At 42.1% G+C, this 18,422-nt stretch overlaps 1 protein-coding gene across 3 annotated transcripts in view; it reads right to left on the bottom strand.

Moving 5' to 3' along the window:
* Positions 1-18,422, bottom strand: part of USP25 (ubiquitin specific peptidase 25) — a 111,962-nt gene that overhangs the window by 49,443 nt on the left and 44,097 nt on the right. For all 3 annotated transcript variants that reach the window (XM_075854500.1, XM_075854501.1, XM_075854502.1), the window contains exons 6-10: positions 13,280-13,366; positions 7,572-7,709; positions 6,950-7,026; positions 4,494-4,567; positions 3,203-3,351 (exon numbers count right to left, since the gene is read on the bottom strand). In XM_075854500.1, coding sequence (XP_075710615.1) covers positions 3,203-3,351; positions 4,494-4,567; positions 6,950-7,026; positions 7,572-7,709; positions 13,280-13,366 — 525 coding nt within the window. The remainder of the gene's footprint in view (positions 1-3,202; positions 3,352-4,493; positions 4,568-6,949; positions 7,027-7,571; positions 7,710-13,279; positions 13,367-18,422) is intronic.

The following is an 18,422-nucleotide window of genomic DNA, read 5'->3' as shown; positions in this document are numbered from 1 at the left end:
CTCAGAAGGAAAGGACCACCATTTGGCCTACTGGGGATTTTCTAGTGCGAAGTCATGTATGCAGAAGCACCTGAGGTACCAGTACAGTTGAAACCCGCAAGAAGTGACCCCGTTTTAATAACTACACCCTTAAGGCATTCATCTAGAGGTGTAGTGAGCATTTTGACCAGAGACCTACACCCCATAAACTGTAATGTGGGTTCTCCCGGGTATGGCAATACCCTACATGTGGCTGTTATCAGCTGCCTGGGAACACAGCAGGGCTCAGAGGGGAAAGACGAGGGGGGATAAGCTGTGCGGAGTACATCGGGGTAAGTAAAATTGGGGTAAATTATAAACCAAGGGATGTATGATAAATTTTAAAACAGACTTTCATACAGAGCTCTGGTTACACGGGACACGTGTTGATATATTGTGTCATCCCTTATAGCAGACTTTGCACCTCTTTTGACTTTTTCCCTTCTTTCCAGTTTGGGGAACTTCTCCTGGAAAATGTTTCCCTGGTACGATGCGTGTGGCCCCGCTTCCAGAAGTACTAGGTGCCCCCCCTTCTTGGTCCCTAAAGATTAGGTTCTTGATAATCCCCTCTTGAAATTCCAGGAAAGTTCCCGTCTGGCCTGCACATCGACGTAGCACGTACGCATTGTACAAAGCCATCTGTATGATGTGCCCGGCCAGCTTCTTATACCACACCGCATGGCGCTGTAGGGCTTCAGGATTTGATCTGACAAGTCCATCCCTCCCATGTACCTATTGTAGTCCAGGATGCAGTCTGGTTTGGGGGTGGCCTTTCCTTCATATATCCTAAACCTGTAGGTATACCCTGATGCACTCTCGCACAGCTTATACATCTTCGCGCCATACCTTGCCCTCTTACCCGGCAGGTACTCACGGAATTGAACCCTCCCTTTAAAATGTACCAGGGACTCATCAATAGAAATACACTTCTCGGGGGTGAATGCTTGGGAAAACCGGGCACTGAAACGGTCTAATAGGGGTCTCCGTTTATACAAACTGTCAAAACTGGGGTCATCTCGGGGTGGGCACGGCTCATTATCAGTATAATGTAAGAAGCGAAGTATTGCCTCATTTATTTATTTTTTTAGGTTACAGTTCAGTTCTGAAGTTGCTTTGAGGGGCCCATATATTAGAAACCCCTATCAAATACGCCATTTTAGAAACTAGACCCCTCAAAGTATTCCCAACAGCATTTAGAAAGTTTATGAACCCTTTAGGTGTTTCACAGGAATTTAGAGCAAAGTAGAGGTGAAATTTACATTTTTTTTTTGTCAGAAAATCCTCTTTATACCATTTTTTTTATAACACAAAAGGATTTATCAGAGAAACGCAACTTAATACGTATTGCCCGGATTCTGCAGTTTAGAGAAATATCCCACATGTGGCCCTCGGGCGGTAATGGACTGAAGCACCGGCCTCCGAAGCAAAGGAGCACCTAGTGGATTATGAGGCCTCTTTTTTATTAGGCACCATGTCCGGTTTGAAGAGGTCTTGTGGTGCCAAAACATTGGGAACCCCCCAAAAGTGACCCCAATTTGGAAACTAGACCCCTTGAGGAATCCATTGTAGTTTTCTTGGGGTGCATGCGGCTTTTTGATCAGTTTTTATTCCATTTTTAGGTGGCGTGGTGACTAAAAAACAGCAATTCTACTATTGTTTTTTTATTCTTTTTTTATTACAGTGTTCACCGTGCGCTATAAATGACATATTCACTTTATTCTGCGGGGCGATACGATTATGGCGATACCAGATGTTTATAGGTTTTTTTTATGTCTTATGGCGTTTGCACAATAAAATACGTTTTGTAAACAATCATTCACTTTTTGTGTTACCTTATTCTAAGAGCCAGAACGTTTTTATTTTTCAATCAATAAAGCCGTGCGAGGACTTATTTTTTGCGTAACGAACTGTAGTTTCGATCAGGACCATTTTTCGGTACATGCGACTTTTTGATCTCTTTTTATTCCATTTTTTGGGAGGTGAAGTGACCAAACAATTGTGATTGTGGTTCGGTTTATTATTATTTTCCTTTACGCCGTTCACCGTGCGGGATAAATAACAAAATAATTTTGTAGTTCAGGCCGTTACGGACGCGGCGATACCAATTATGTATAGTTTATTTGTTTGTTTATATATTTTTATTAATAATAAATGACTGATAAGGGAAAAAGGGGGATTTTTACTTTTAAAACTTTTATTTTCTTATTTTTACACATCTTTTAACTTTTTTTTAACTTTATTACTTTGTCCCACTAGGGGACTTGAGGGCAGGAGGCCCTGATCGCAATTCTAATACACTGCACTACATGCGTAGTGCAGTGTATTAGAACTGTCAGCTACTCACTGACAGCAAGCATAGTGGGTCCTGACGTTGTCAGGACCCACTAGGCTTCTGTCTATGGCATAGCCGGACGCCATTGTTTGGTGTCCGGTTGCCATAGTCACCATCGCCGGCCGCTGTCGCGTAGCAGGCCGGCGATGGCAGCTTAACCCCTAAAAAGCCGCAATCTCTATAGAACGCGGCTTTTAAGGGGTTAATCAGCGGGGACACAGCGATCGGTCCCCGCTGTAGGAGCTGTGACAGCTGCTGAACAAGACAGCAGCTGTCACAGCTCCTGTATGTGTCGGGAGGACGGCCGAAACGGCCGTTACTCCCGAGACGTACTATTCCGTCATGGAGCGCGAACGATACAGCTGCCATGACGTAATAGTACGTCCAGGAGCGGGAAGGGGTTAAGCTTTGGTACATCATTGCCGGTACTGCGTATTTTAGATTTTGCTAGAAGGGCCCCTCCCCAATGATTTGTTCATCACAGGGTGTCCTGCTGCTGAAAACTACAGTGATCAGCTGTAATCTGTTGGGGAGCCTCACAGCAAGTGTTTGATTTTCCTGCAGCGCCACCATAGGAGAATTGAAGCATTACACAACGTCCATTGAAACCCATGAACAAGCCGTGTAACACGCTGGCAGGCTAGGCCATCCAGAGCGACAGATGCTCTTTGTAGCCACTCTCACTAATATAAGAGATCCCCGCATGTGGGACCCCTTCTAATAATGCATCATTTCCAAATATGGTATTTAAAACTACTGTATAAAATTCATATATTCCACATACATGCATCCATAAGAAAAAAATGTTTGCAGGAAACAATATAACAATAATGACTTATTGTGCGCCCTTACCTCCTGACCAGACTTGCTGGAGTTCTCTGAATGTAACGACTCGATCTCTCCCTCGATCATCGCCGCCTCCAGGCACTCGTGTAAGTCTTTAAAGCCATTCACCTGGAGAGGGTACTGCCCAAACATCTCAGTGTTTTCAAATTTCTTTCCTTGGCGAGAAACAATCAGACATTAGAAAAGACACAACACACTGAAAACCAATACATATCCGAACACCTGCAGTTTCAGCAATTTTCTGCTTTTACAGAATCAACAATGAACATGACAGATCCGTTACAATGGGGAGTTTGACTTCTCCATTATCTCATAATACATAGTTTATTGGGGATAAGGATGTAGGCTCACTCGGTGGCAGACCTCCAAAGGAGGCACACCAGGCTGCTATCGAACCCAGATGCCAAGGTAATCCTGCCCACTGTGTCCCCAATTATTCAACTGTATCTGCCTAGTGGTCACGCAGATATAATTGAATAAGGGCTTACTCACACATAGTTTTGTTGTTACTTTGCTTCGATTTTCAAAAAACTGCGGCGAAAATCGAAGCAGCTGCCCTCCTGGCAGCCCGCTACTTATGAAGTGGGCTGCCAGGAGGGCGAAGTGATGGATGGGTGACATTTTTGCTATGGAGACCTTTGATTTCTATGTACACCTCTGGATTCACCTGTATCCTTTTACTGACAATTTATGTTCATTTCGAAATAAATAATTTTCATAATGTTGACTGTTTTAAAGCGTAGGTTCACTTTACAAACCATGTATATTAGATTTAATTCTACTATATGCATTATACCTATAATCCAGATTTTAAATTTTTTTTAAAAAAAAAAATGTAGATCCTGATTTACAGCCTGTATTCCAGTCCAGAGCTGAACTCACAATTCTGCTGGTGCAGTATTAAAAACAGTCAGCAGACAACGGTGTACTGGAGTTATTTGTTTTCCAAAAACAGATTGCTGTGCAGTGCCTAGTGTAACAGATACACATCCCATTAGTATGGAGACTGAGCCAGAAGGAACGCCACGATGTTTGTGTGGATGTGAATGAGATACAAGACATGTAACTCAGGATCAGAGCACACGTATAATTGTAAAGTTGTTCTGTGTAGACTATATTAAAATAATTATTTTTTTTAGTTAGCCCTCATTGTACAAAAAAGGCTTCCCCACTAATGAATGAGGGCTACATAAATACATAAAAACTATTAATAAAACAAATATACATAAAAAATATATAGTATAGATATAATATAGAAGATGCACAATCTGACGTAATATACATCGAAAATACCAACCTTCATGCACGCCCACTGCCAGGAAACGGCCGTAAAACAGCTCCACCATTGGGTTCTTTGGCTTTTCTCCATCTCTGAGACAGCAAACAAACAAAAAAAGTATATAAATGAATTGTCCCGTTTTATTTATAAATTTATATTACTTCATATTATAATGGGATACTCTTAAAATTCAGCTTGGAATTGTACGCTTTATTAAAAAAAAGGATGCCCCTCAATTCTCAGTCAAAAGCTGCCCATAAAATCTAGATTAAAGGGTTATTCCCACCTTAGGCATTTATGGCATACATCAACTGGCAGGACAGTGGGGTGACCCCGTTCTGAAAATAGGTGCCGGTCCCAGTGCTGGGATCTGCATCTATCAGACATTTATGGCATATAAACAAGGCAGCACACAGAGTCCCTACAGTTCTGGACTACGAAATCGTGTGCGTTCATAAGTTGGCTCTATATGGCACCACGTTACAGAGGTATTCTACCCAAAAAGTAAAGGATGTATCCGTATTGTGGCACCTGGTGGAACACTGCACAATTTTTATGAAATCGGAGGAAAACCAAGGTGCCGTATGGGGCCCCATGCTGTATTATGGCTCTGTACAACTCAAAACTAGTATCTTCCATATTAACTAATGTCTGTACTAAACCGAGTAAGGACTCAATCCAAATTTAAGTGCATCAAAAAAAAAACTAGAAAATAAAAGGAATACCATTCTTGTCACATGTGCCAGGACTCTGCACAATTTGATGCCTACCAAGTTCTACGTGTCTGAGGACCTTCAAAAACGTGAAGAAAAGAGAGACTAGGTGCCCTCATGTGCAGGGCTGTATACATAGTAATGACATTGACGCAATAATCACCATAAAATAAATAAAAATCGGGCACTTGGACAATGCAGGAATATTTACGTATGCTCAGGAATTATGCCAAGACCTCACACACTAGTCCTTGGTTTCAAGTTAACGCGCCGGGCATCTTCACATGAATATAAATTACTAGTAAGAGAGAGAAGTTTGCGGCTGACAGCCCTACGGTTTTGTGAACATCTAAAAATAAAAAGCTTGGGGACCATAAAAACCATCGTAGAGATTTAGGAACAAGACGCTAGACTTAATCATTCTGTACACGACAAATACGACTCCTAAAGTTCTTGAATAACCTTCTCTGTGAAGAGCAGATGAAGGCTTGACATGTCATGGCCGCTTCATTTCCCCTCCAGCCTCGAGTGTAATGTGCATGTCACTTAGCTCTTCAATTGTCAGAAAATGTTCGCAGCCCAAGGTCAGCACTGGGGATCTTGACTGAATGACTACATAGCAAAAAAGCCAAATTACAGGAACAAAAGTGATAGCTCGCTCCGAATAATCCACACTAACCACACAGCAGAGGAACGTACAAGTCAAAACATTGATAGTTAAAGATAGAGGGCTGTAGGTCGTTCACATCTAGAAGCCGGACGCATCAATGAACATTTATTCTGTGAGATGTATTTTTGGGCTTGCTGGAATAAGCATGCAGTAAAGCGAGCAGTAACCTTTTGGACGCATGGAACTGTTGTAAAGTTTCTGCAAAAACAAAATCATTCTAAATTATAAAGGTATTCCAGGCTGGGGCCAATCTCCAGCCAAACACTGGAACCTCAAAAACCCATGCAAAATATTCCCAAAACTCTGCAGAGGGTATATTGTGTTATTCATGGAACAGGGCTGCAGGTGAGACGATGCGGAGCCCATTTTTGTAAACTTTGCTCGTGAACGCTGGGAGTGTCCACAGGAGCCCGACCTACTAATCTTAGTCTAAAATGACCTTCTGATGTGTCATAGATACAGGTCAGACTGGACCACGGTTTTCCAGAAATGACTTCATAAAACGCTTTACCCCTTTGGCACTGCTCCGAGATTTAGGTGACTCAGTCTAAGCCAATACCACTAAAGGATCTATCTAAATTGAACCTTTTCAGTAACAGACGTATGAGCGGTGCTCAAGGGATTTTAGCGCTTTTCTGTATTCTGGAAATTAGTAGTTGTCCAATGTCATACTTTACCACTAAGAACTTCTCACATGTATCTGACACATTAGGACGCTTGCTAACGATTTAGCAAGGGAACCAAACTTTCAAAGGCAAAACAAAATTAGGAGAGAACTATAAACCTATGTGTACTATTTTTATTGGTTCATTGCATTGTGCTTTACTGGCATGTTTTTTTTTCACCACTTGAGTCATGGAGGTAAAAAAAAAAAAAAAAAAAAGAAGGAGGGGCCACAAACGCATTTATTGTCGATGTTGCATTTTGGGAATAAATGCAGCATGTCCTCGAACTATGCACCTCTGAGCCTCATATAGCGAGTCTGGGTCTTTTTAAAATCTCGTTTATTTAAATGTAATATTTTGTTTATGCGGTAAGAAACAAAATTTGGCTAGAGCCAGATTCCAAAATCTGAATGCCAGTAACCTCACCTTTCCTCTTCTGCTTTTATATGGAAAGCGTCTTCCAGCCAATCCAACAGTTTGTGTGTGAATTCACTTACATCTTGCTATAGAAAAGAAGAAATAGATAAATGATGCTGAAAATAAGGCTGGCCGTACATATAAGACCGTCGCCTTCTCCGACTTCACCAATGACATGCTCACCGAGTGGGTATATTTATTACATAGGGGAGGGGTAGACAAGATGTAATATATATCAGCCAGCACCCCAGCAGAAGAGCCACATACAGTACGTCATTTCCTATGAAACCCAACAAACACTCCAGAGCTGAACATGGCCAACGAGATAATGAAGGCCAATACCACAAAACAGCGGGTCAAAAGAGTAACGATAAGGCCCCACGTAGTGGCTGAAACCAGTGCCGGCTTGTGTCTTTTTTGCAAATCGGCACGGATTTGAAATGCTTGTTTATGATCCCATGGTTTTGGAAGTAACACTGATGTCCGTGTGGACATAGAAGCATTGAGAAAACACACCAATGGCATGCCGGCGCGAGGTTAGACCGCAGCACGGCCGCTACGTGTGGCCTCACCAAAACGCACGTTGATGACCCACGCTCCACATTTTATTCTTGAAGCCTTCTGTGCTCACCTGCTGGGAATCATTCGATTTGAAGGCATCCTTCAGAATCTCCACTGCCCTGGAAGGATCCACATATTTCCTTTTAGAACTGACGAGGAGTGAGAAGAGATACCTCAGCTCACGCATGAACGGCAAATTCCTATGTTCCTATGGGATAAAAGAAAATGGTCATCACTCTTAGATGATAAAAGGTCAAGTGCAGCGGCGGACATGCCATCGGTACAATCTGTGCAGCTGCACAGGGGCCCAGTAGGTAAGGGGGCACAATGGCACCTTAAATCAGCTTTCTTCTGTCTAAGATTGTAGGGTAATGCCTGAGGAAATGAATGTTTAAATAAAGGGAAAATATCCTCAAAATATATTCGTTGTTCACATTCTAAGCAGACGACCATTTGTGTCCCCACCATACAGATATAGCAGAGCTTTATTCTATAGCCGACAATACACATTAGATAGCGGTCGACCGACTACACAAACATTTGTCATGCAACTTACATCCACATGTGACATCTCCAAATCCGTGTGTTCCTATGGACTGCACAGGTGGAATAAAAACAATGTCTCTGTGCATCCCCCGCCCAACTCTGCAGTGGTCATGTTAACTGCATTTAAGGATTTTTTTTTCTATTGGAGACATTTAGATCACATAAATTTGATGTACAAGGATCCGGACGTAGTGGATTTTTCCGCTGCATAATTTTTAAATCCTCAGAAGACGTTTTATGCTGCCAATTTGCACAATGCTACGGGCAAAATCTGAATGGGAGCTCAACCCAAGGCTACGGAAGCCATGTGTCGGACTTGTATATTGAAATTCTGACACAAATTCCTACATGATCCGGGGTAGAAATCCAAGGCATTTGAGCCACAGATCAACACAAAAATAATTGAAAATGTCTAATTAAATTACTCTACGGAAAAAAAGGTGCATGCCCAATGCAGGCAGGGACATTTCATCTATAGTCACTTGATCATTCAGAGTTGTACATTGAACAATGGAAGGAGGAAATGTATTGAGTGCAGAAGTCTTCAACCCGATCGCTCGAAAAACTGATTCTACAAAGTAGAAACAAGACAGTATATTCGCATTACCTTGTGGAAAACAGCATCCACATATATTCATACAATAGTGTTCATACAGTAATATTCACAATAGGTAATGCATAATTGAATGAGATTTCGTTCTGGGATCCGGAGAGAACAAAATAAACAGCCGTTGTGTTCATCGCGATATCCCGAACTCAATCAGGGTATACATATCAGTGCAACATAAACATCAGAAAATACAAAAGAAAAAGAAACGAACATCGTGCAGAGTTTTTCTTCCCCTATTTAACCAGGCTTCATCATCTTTGGGGAGAAGGAGCAGGTTCTCTATTACCAGTTTTTTACGTTCCTATAAATACAAAGTTATGGGGTGAAGGAGGCGCTTTGGGTCCACGGATCCCATATGGAGTTAAATTTGTGGTAATCACCATTTCCCAAGGTGATGGTTTTCTCATAAATATATATGTGGTGTTTATCAGGCTTCAGTTCCACTATGAGAGGAGGAGAGGTCTCCTTCCAGTGTCCCGTTATGACCAATTTCGCCATTGCCAATATTTTGCAAACCAAGCATCTAATCTTCATAGGGAAATTGTCTAGATCGAGAAAGAGTAATGCTATTTGAGGAGCCTGAGGAATTCGACAGTGGGTAACAGTATGTATGAGGCGGAACGTTTGACTCCAATATGTAGTCAGTTGAGGGCATTCCCATAGATCATGAAATAGTGTCCCAATGTGTCCACAACCCCTCCAGCACACAGGAGAGGAGCCGGGAACATTTTGTGAAGCCTATCTGGTGTGTAGTACCATCTCAGGGACGTCTTAACCGCAGCCTCCAGATGCTGGACACAAGGAAGCGCCGCTATATGTATAAGTTTAAAGGAGGCCATCCACATGGACTCTGGGAAAAAGAGATCGGCCTCGCATTCACAAACTCTCAAAGGACGGGATTTGGAAAAGCTACAATTAAAATTCAATGTGTTGTATATACCTTTGAGCCCTCTTTGGTGGTCAACCCCTTTCTTAAAGTGGTTCTCCGGTTTCAGCAAATTCGTGTTTTTTGTATAATGAAAAGCTATACAGTTTCCCAATAGAACATATTTTGTATTAATTCCTCATGGTTTTCAAGATCTCTGCTTGTTATTCAGTAGGAACATTCACGGTTTACTTCCCGTGGATAAAATCTTCTCCATGGTCATGTAATGGACACACAGGTGCTGGAATCGTTACAAGACCGTTCTGATACACATACTGTAACGATACCAGCACCTGTGTATCCATCACATGACCATGGACAGAATTTTATTCGCTGGAAGTAAACAGTGAACGTCCCTACTGAACCACAGCAAGCAGAGATCATGAAAACCGTGAGGAATACAGAACGTATATTGGAAAGTTGTATAACTTTTCATTATACAAAAAAACACAACATTAATTTGCTGAAACCAGACAATCCCTTCAATGTTTCATTTCCACTTGAACAAAAAAAAACGCAGACTCCATTATACAAGATGCTTTGGATAAAGAAACATCAAGGACCTTTACACAAGACGGAGTGAACTGCAATACTGAACAAATGAATTTTACAGTGAACACCTGATCGGCTTCTTTGTTATTTGCGGTTTGCCAACATAGTCTTTACGTTTAAAGAAAATTTATCTTCAAGATGCAAAACCAAATTCTGTAATGTCCTTTATTCCAATAGCACAATAGAGATTAATGATGCATCAAACCAAGGCCTTGGTGTGAATAGGTCCCTTATATTTGTTACTCTTCCTTTATTTAACCTCATCTTACAGAACGTGGTCCTTGTGGTAATATTCACTCTTGGTGACTCTACACTTGTAATCACTGTATAACGGCACATACAGCAATTCCCCAATATTATCAGGAACACTCCCTTATAGGGGTCACATTTCCGGCATATGCATAGGATAAATCATACGTGTCTGGCCAGTAGTCAGTCCACAGCTACGACCTCACTGACTACAAGGAGTGGAGGAGAGGAGTTAAGATTCGGATATTCCCTTTAGGAGCAAAAAGGGTGATGAAGCAAGCCCTAGCTCCGCTTTTTTAGTTTAATTCCCATAGGCTTTAATGTAAACCATTGCACAAGTGCCACTTTTGCTCCGGTTTTAGATCGGTGGCAAGTTCTCCGAGTGGACACAAGGTTAATTGTCGGATTACCTTTACGGGTATATTCACACACTACAGCTGCGTCAGGTCAAGCGGCATGGTTTTACTTTGCAGCATGTGCTGGAGGTCTTGTTAAGTTGCAGCCTAGTTGTGGCTTTTCCCTATTGACTTCCTGAGACAACATGAAACCGGATGGGCCTACGATATGGAATGGCATGTACAATTTGTATAATATCCCTTTAAATTTAAGTCTGGTGTTCAAGAAACTTTGTTCACTTGAACGGTACCCCAACCAAAACCTAATCACAAGGCGAAGAGCCTGCTGCCAAGGTTCGCCGTTATTGCCAGGATAAAAGAACAGAGGTTTCATTTTAAATTAAGCATTACATTGCGCCCATTGAAATAAACGGGCCATCCATGTAATGCACAGACATTCAGAAAGCTCCAGCAGCTTAGTAGAGACTGTCCAATCTGGGTAACAAACAGGGTCATATATGTCCAAGACAGACAACCCCCTTAATATGTGACAGATTGGGTCAAACGACTGGACCAATCTGCACCAACCTACCGTTCTCAACATATTCACAAGATATATGACACCACTGGTTTCCACATCAAGGACCTTCCTCCATATCACATGTCCCATATTAGCCAATAGAAGCTTGCAAGTCCTTTATTCTTAGCCTCACTCACACACACAGTTTTAGACCAGGTTTCCATAACAACCAAGCCATTTTTTCTTTACTCGACGTGTTACTCGCCGTAAACGAACTGCACCTATACTGGATTTGAGCTTTCTCATGAACTGAAACCCTTTCATACCAGTCATGCCTCCAAAAAGGAACCGTGTACTTAGACTAAAGACTACTGTGGCAAAGAGCATGGCTGCTGCCCGAGCTGCTGAAATCTCTCAACAGAACCGAGCCTGTGGATTTCAGCATTCCCATGAGTTGAACCCCTTTCAGACCAGTCATGCCTCCAAAAAGGAACCTGCACTTGGACTTTATTAGAAATGTCGGCTTCATATCAGTAGGAAATTACGTGTTAAACACCACACACCCAAACAACAAACAAATGGACCAGTGTGAAAACGGGGACCTCCGCTATTCTATATTATAAAAGTCAATGTCTGTTCGTCATCCTGTATAGGCATCCAAACGCCTGAACCAGTTGACCCCAAATTTGGCACATAGGATGTCTGGGAAGCTTTTTGTAAACGTCCCAACCTTGCCGTTGTTCTCGGTTATCAGCCATCATAGTGAATGTCTGTTTATCGTCCTCTATAGGCAGCCAAACGCCTGAACTATTTGACCCCAAATTTGGTACATCAGGTGTTCAGGAAGGTTTTCGTAAAGGTCCCGACCTTGCCGTTCTCTGTTATCAGCCATCATCACAATCAAATACTATAAAAGCGAATACAGACATTCGCTTTTTTAGCAAAGTTGTTGTTATCTGGCAGTAACAGGTAGTGCACTTTACAAGATAATCCTAGATGGAAAGGTACAGGTTAGCGGTTACCCATAGCAACCAATCAGATTACTGATGGCAAGGAGGAAAGCTGCATTACTAGCTGCAGAGACTCCTCTTGCCCAACTGCAAGCTGATCAAATGCGTTATACTGCTGCTCGAGCTGCTGAAACTCCTCAGCAATCTCGGGCTCACTCAGCAACAGATCAAACAGGAGGCTCTCAGAAGCGCAAAGACTCCTGCCCGAACCCAGGCCAGAAAGAAAGCTTATAGAGCCCATCATGATGTTCAGCGTGCTAATGATTGGGCTTTCGTGCATGAAGCGGTTTTCAATTATGATCGGACCATAGTCTATGGCCAACTGGTAATAAAACTGCCAATGTTGTTAATTAACAGGCTCTGGCACAATTTTATTATTCCATTTCCTACTAGTTTAGCTGTTAGGCATTTAGGAAGTTAAAATTGAAATAAACATTGTGTAACTGCCGGGGTATATAGGGCTACTAGCGATTTATTCGTAAACCAAGAAAACATGAGGGCATGGATTGGTCTCCTGGGCACAAATCTAATGAACACACAAACAGACAGACCGACACGTTATGTCTAGGCAGCGCCGGTTGCTTTTTTTTTTTACCACGTTATAAAGAGGACCTGTCCACAAAAAAAAAAAGCAAGCCAAAATCACTGCCATACCTTTATTCCTGCCTTCCTCGAATGACTAGCCTTTTTTTTTTTTTATGCTCTACGTGCCTCCATTCCCCCACAATCTGCCCTGTTCAGTTAGGAGGTTAATATGCTAGTATATGAATAAAATTGACAACGGGTCAGTCCCCACCACACAGTGTCTATGGGGCGTTAACCTAACCGGCTCCGTGGCTAAGGGCTCCGTGATGGAATAAAGGTATGGAGGCATTGTAGCTTTTTTGGAGATCGGACAGGTTCTTTTTAAAAATAGGAACATTTTCATATTTTCTCTTTTTGCTTGCAGGGGGAGTTTAAGTATGCATGACGAGAAGTGCTGTACTCCTACAGGAAGTATGCCCACACATATAATGAACATGCACGCTCACCTTTTGGTTTCGTGGAACATCCTGAGCACTGGCAGGGGGGTTGTAGTTCAAAACTAGTCTGCGAAATTCTAACAAATTGAAGAGAGACTGAAAGAGAAAGATACAAATGATATTAATACAAAGCAGTGACAGTCTTCCAATAATTGCGGAGTGCAGAACATACAACAACAATGCAACGATAAATCACATAGGACGACAGATAAACTACAAAACGGTTTCTCGCACACGAAACTGATCCTCCATAGAAACGTATTGCTTGTTTGCATCAATATTTGACTGTACCGTGTAAATAATGACCCTGTAGTTACTTCTGTAAGGTATTACTATCAGGCTGCAAAGAAAATGTCTTTATAGTCCATATGAGAGATAAAATTGCAACCAATTATCATGCAAAAAAAATAAATAATCTACCGGTAATTGCTTGATATAACACGCACACATTATTTCAATGGGGAGAGGAGAATAAGCCGGTGCCAGACACCATGCCCGATCCTCCTTTCTCCCAATATCTGCCCCCAAACAGCACCCCAATGTATACGGAAACTTTCCCACAGGTAAAATATGGCGAGTTTGACAGATTTATTTCGGATGGGAATGATTTAGTTTAAGGATTTTTTTTTTATATTGCACTGGTGATGTAATTATTATCAGTGTATCAGGAAATCTTGCAGTTGTTCTCTCTATGGGATATCCTTAAATCTTGACCTTTTCAGGCTGAGATTTTACGTCGCAGTTTGAGGTTTTTTTTACACCAAAAACGCATTTAAAGCCCCACTGCCCCAACCTCAAACAATTGCGGTCCCCACATGCCCCTAAGTTTTTTTTTAAATCAAAATATAACGTTCGCTTGGCCAGCGCTGCTCACGTGAGTAGCGTTGACCAATCTAAAAGCAGGTAAGAGTATCTCGCACTACCGAAGTACAGTGTGCAACGGGTAGTCTGGGAAGATCTGCGGGAATCTGATTGTAGAAGAGGGGTATGGGAATCGGCGGCACAATCAGTAAAAAGAGGGGCACCAGGTACAATAATCAAGCATTCCCCAGCTAACGTTATATTTTTGTGCAACACCGGAAGAGTCGCTTTAAATGTACAGGGCAATTAACTAAAGCACTGCTGTGTGCGCTGTACATTTGTGGTGCGGGGAAGGGCGATGGGACTACGTACTGTTCAGTCTTGTTCCTTTAGGCCTCATGCACACGGCCGTGATTTTCGGGTCGGCCCGCGAGTGTCAGACGCAAGCCGCCCGCGAATCGCGGGCTGTGCACATGGCTACGTCCATTATTTTCTATGAGCCTGGACCGCAGAACAAGGCCGTAATAAGACTTGCCCGTTCTTTCTGCGGTCTGGGCTCCTGGGCCACGTACGGACCTTGGAAACCACGGTCGTGTGCATGGGCCCATAGAAATGAAGGGGGATGCAAATCTACTATGGATTTTCAGGGGAATTGCGGCTGCAAAAGCACGTTCGTGTGCATGGGGCCTTAAACAGGAGTAGTTTTAGGCTGTGTGGGGACTGGGTGCCTGACCCCCATGGATCATGCACTGATGACCTATCCGGTGGATAGGTCATCAGTTGTCAGAAGGTGGAAAACCCCTTTAAGATCTCTGCTTGCGGATAGTGAACTTCTCTTCTCGTTTACATACGTAGGGTGAAAACAAGGAAAGACCTAGTCCTGCTCACAGCTGAAGGTTTTTACTCAATTGTCTGTAGTCTAGGCACTGCATATCGCAGAAAAATAAAATTCAAATACAATCTAGTAATTTGTGCAAATATTTACAGGGGTGCATGTCGTGACGATGGAAACTTCACACATCACGTCACAACGTTGTGGACTTATTTTAGGTTGAGCATCCCTAAAGACCCATCTGTCATCAGCGGCTTTTCACAGTTGTCAAAGGAAAAAAGAGGACGTTGGTCTCGACTACTAAATGGGTTCTAAGACTCGTCTGCGCTGGAGAAAACGGTTTGGCAAAAGTCTCCATCCTGTAAGCATGAGGCTTCTTGCCAGAGCCAATGCTTTAAATAAACTAATTTACAAGGTGCAGTCACCGCCAAAAACAAAAAACAGGCTGGTCAGGATCCAGAAGCTTCTATGCCAAGATGTTTATGACGGTGCAAGCTCACCTAATCAGGTTACAGAACCTACATCAGATGGTGATATTGAATAAATCTAGTCCGGTCGTTGTATAGCACTCAGCAAGAAAAAGAAAACCCGAGACACTATTAAACCTTAACATAAAAAAGGAAGGGAAAAAAAGAAAAAATTCTTTCAAAAATCTAAAAAAAAAACAAAAATAAAAAACACCAATAATAAAAGCTACAGAAATATGAGTATCATCATTCTATGACCATTTAAAAAATTATCTGCTTGCATCGCCATTTATTTCAATACATACCGTAGTCTACTTTGCTATTCATTCCGTCAAAACAACGGAACCCTTGCACAACGGAGACAAACGGAAACCATTGGCACCGGATCCGTCACCATGGAAATCAATGGAGATGCAAACTAAACCTATGGTTTTCTTCAACAGAAAGATTGAATAACCGAGTGTTTTTTGCCGAAAACCGTGTAAAAAAAAAAAACCGCAACAAAAATCGCGGCAAGAAAACGCGTTTATTTCCGTCTCCCATTGATTTCAATGGGGTTTTTGAGGTGGAATACGCCTCAAGATAGGGAATGTCACTTTTTACCGCGAGCGGTTTTCTGCTCGCAGAAAAAAAAATGCCTCCACCTCCCATTGAAATCAATGGGAGTCAATTTCAGACTTTTTTACGCGGTTTCCGCGGCAAAAAACTCAGTGTGAACAGGGCCTTACAGTCCATATGGTAATGAACAAACAAAACAGCCAACCATATAACGGATTCCTTCATCTGAAGTCAGACTATGTAACACAGATTTATGAATCAGAGAAGTAAAGTAGCGCGTCCTGGCAGCGGACAGCCGTGTCGATGATTCGCCATCTGTCACGGGACTTGTGACTTTAACTTCAGTGGAGTGGAGCCATTCATTGTAAACAGACCAAAACAACATTTTTTTAGATCAATAGAACAGAATAGACGTGAGCAGCTGACCGAACTGGAGTGAACAGGCACAGAATTTTCCGGTCTGGAACTGGAGCCCAAACTTCTTGTTCAGCTAACAATGTGGCTACTGACCTTTCATTTAACCCCATGAGAACCAGAACAATTAAAAAAAAAAAAAAATTATAATTCTTCTGCATTCTGGCAGTCATAACTTTTTTTTATTTATTGTTGGACATCGCTGTATGAGGATTTGTTTCTTTGGGGGACGAGTAGTACTTTATGCAGCTGCCATTTTTTTGTAGACATACATTAGCGTCTTTAAATTAATATTTATTTAGGCAATAAAAAAAAATTTTAAAAAAAGAATTTCGCTGGTTTTTTCTCTCGCACGCCCTGATCAACTGTTATTGTACAGGTTGTTACGGTGTGATGATATTAAACGTGTGTATATTATTTTATATTTTTGGACAAAGTTTAGTCCAAAAAAAAAAAAAGGGTGCATTTCTTTTACAACATAACTTTTTTTTTTTATCATCCCATGAGTGGATGTCAAATTTTGAGTATTTTGAAACTATAATGTACGGACGTATATGCCCTAACCGGAAATATGGACACACAGCCCTTGGGTCCTTCAATAGACCAGGTGATGCCCGCCCATACTAGGTATGGGCCTCAAATGTGTAATGGGCGGGAATCCCACCTCAGTCTCCTCCTTTGAATGCAGAGATCAGCATTTAGATCAGAGGTTTCTGTATTACAGCCACTGTCTGTTCCTGATCGTATGGGCACACTCAACTTGCCCGTGCGATCAACCGGACAAATATGCTAGTCTTGATGGGGCAAGTGCCTAGCACTCAGTACGGATATACAAGTTAGGGAGTTTTATTTTTTCCCCAGAGTTATGGAATGAAAACGTAATCACTGCATAATGAGTAGTTCGGCTGTGTTCACATATGCGCCATTACGGAACGTCGGGGGCTGCTAGTATCTGTTGTGCGACAAATCTGGGTTTGCCTTGTGGTCCCGGTTATAAACGGAACCCACATTGCAAGTGTGAACATAGTCTAACTCAGCTTTCGAATATAGTTTTGTGCTTGAATTCCTCACAGTTTCTAAGATCTCTGCTTGCAGTCAGTGATTAATAAGCTAGATTTACTTCAATACGCTGCATTACTTATAAGGGTCTGTCCCATCAAGTAAACCCTTGGCCATATGTCGTATTTGGGGACTTGGACGTCAGAGGGGGGTTCCTTGCTTGGGATCTCCCTCTATAAGCCAGAGAAGAGAGCCTCTACATATAAGTGGCTCCTGTTCGGTCAGACCTGACCCATCCCATCCACTTATTACATGGTGGTTGGTTATTTATTTGAAGCGTTGCAATATACTACTACATTTTCCCTGGAGCAGCCAGGAAAAAAGTAGTTTTACGTGGCGGCCAAATAAATTGCTCAAGTTCGCCACAACGAGAGGTGCTGGAAAGGGCTGATCTTTGATGAGAAAACCCCTTTAAATAAACATAAAACAGCGTTCAAAAGGTAAAACTAAGCTTTAAATGCCAACATCCACTGCACCAAAAAAGTAAACAATGTTGTTTGCCGGACAATTTCTATTTTTGTAAAATCTGCACATCAATAATCTGGAGGCAGACAGATTGTTTACTACCAGGGATAACGTGGCATGAAATTGAAGCATGCGGCTTATGACTGTATTGGCACGTACCCACCGCACAGTTGGTAAACATAAAATGAGCAGGCTCGAATACTCCCAGAGTCAGGGCATTGAGTTTCACCTTCACTAAGACCACGTGAGCTCACTTGCTAATATCTCCAAAGTCATCTTGTTATTGAAAACCCCCATATAAAAAAAATTCTTACCCCCGCATAATACAACTGTAAGGATACGGGGGGCTATACACAGCCATTGTGCATACAATCCAAGTAATTCCAAAACCATCTGGCTTCATATCCGTGTAAATGGCCCAAAGTGATTTTAAGTGCTGATAACCCCTTCTATTGCAACTCGGTGTCCAAAATTTGTAGTCAAATCGCGGTATTTGCTGCGGTACAGTGGCAAAAAAAGCTGCGTTTTTTGCCAAGAATTTGTAAAAATGACGGCA

Source organism: Rhinoderma darwinii, chromosome 2 (assembly GCF_050947455.1).
Source record: "Rhinoderma darwinii isolate aRhiDar2 chromosome 2, aRhiDar2.hap1, whole genome shotgun sequence".
NCBI lineage: Eukaryota > Metazoa > Chordata > Amphibia > Anura > Rhinodermatidae > Rhinoderma > Rhinoderma darwinii.
This window is presented reverse-complemented; position numbering and strand designations above follow the sequence as displayed.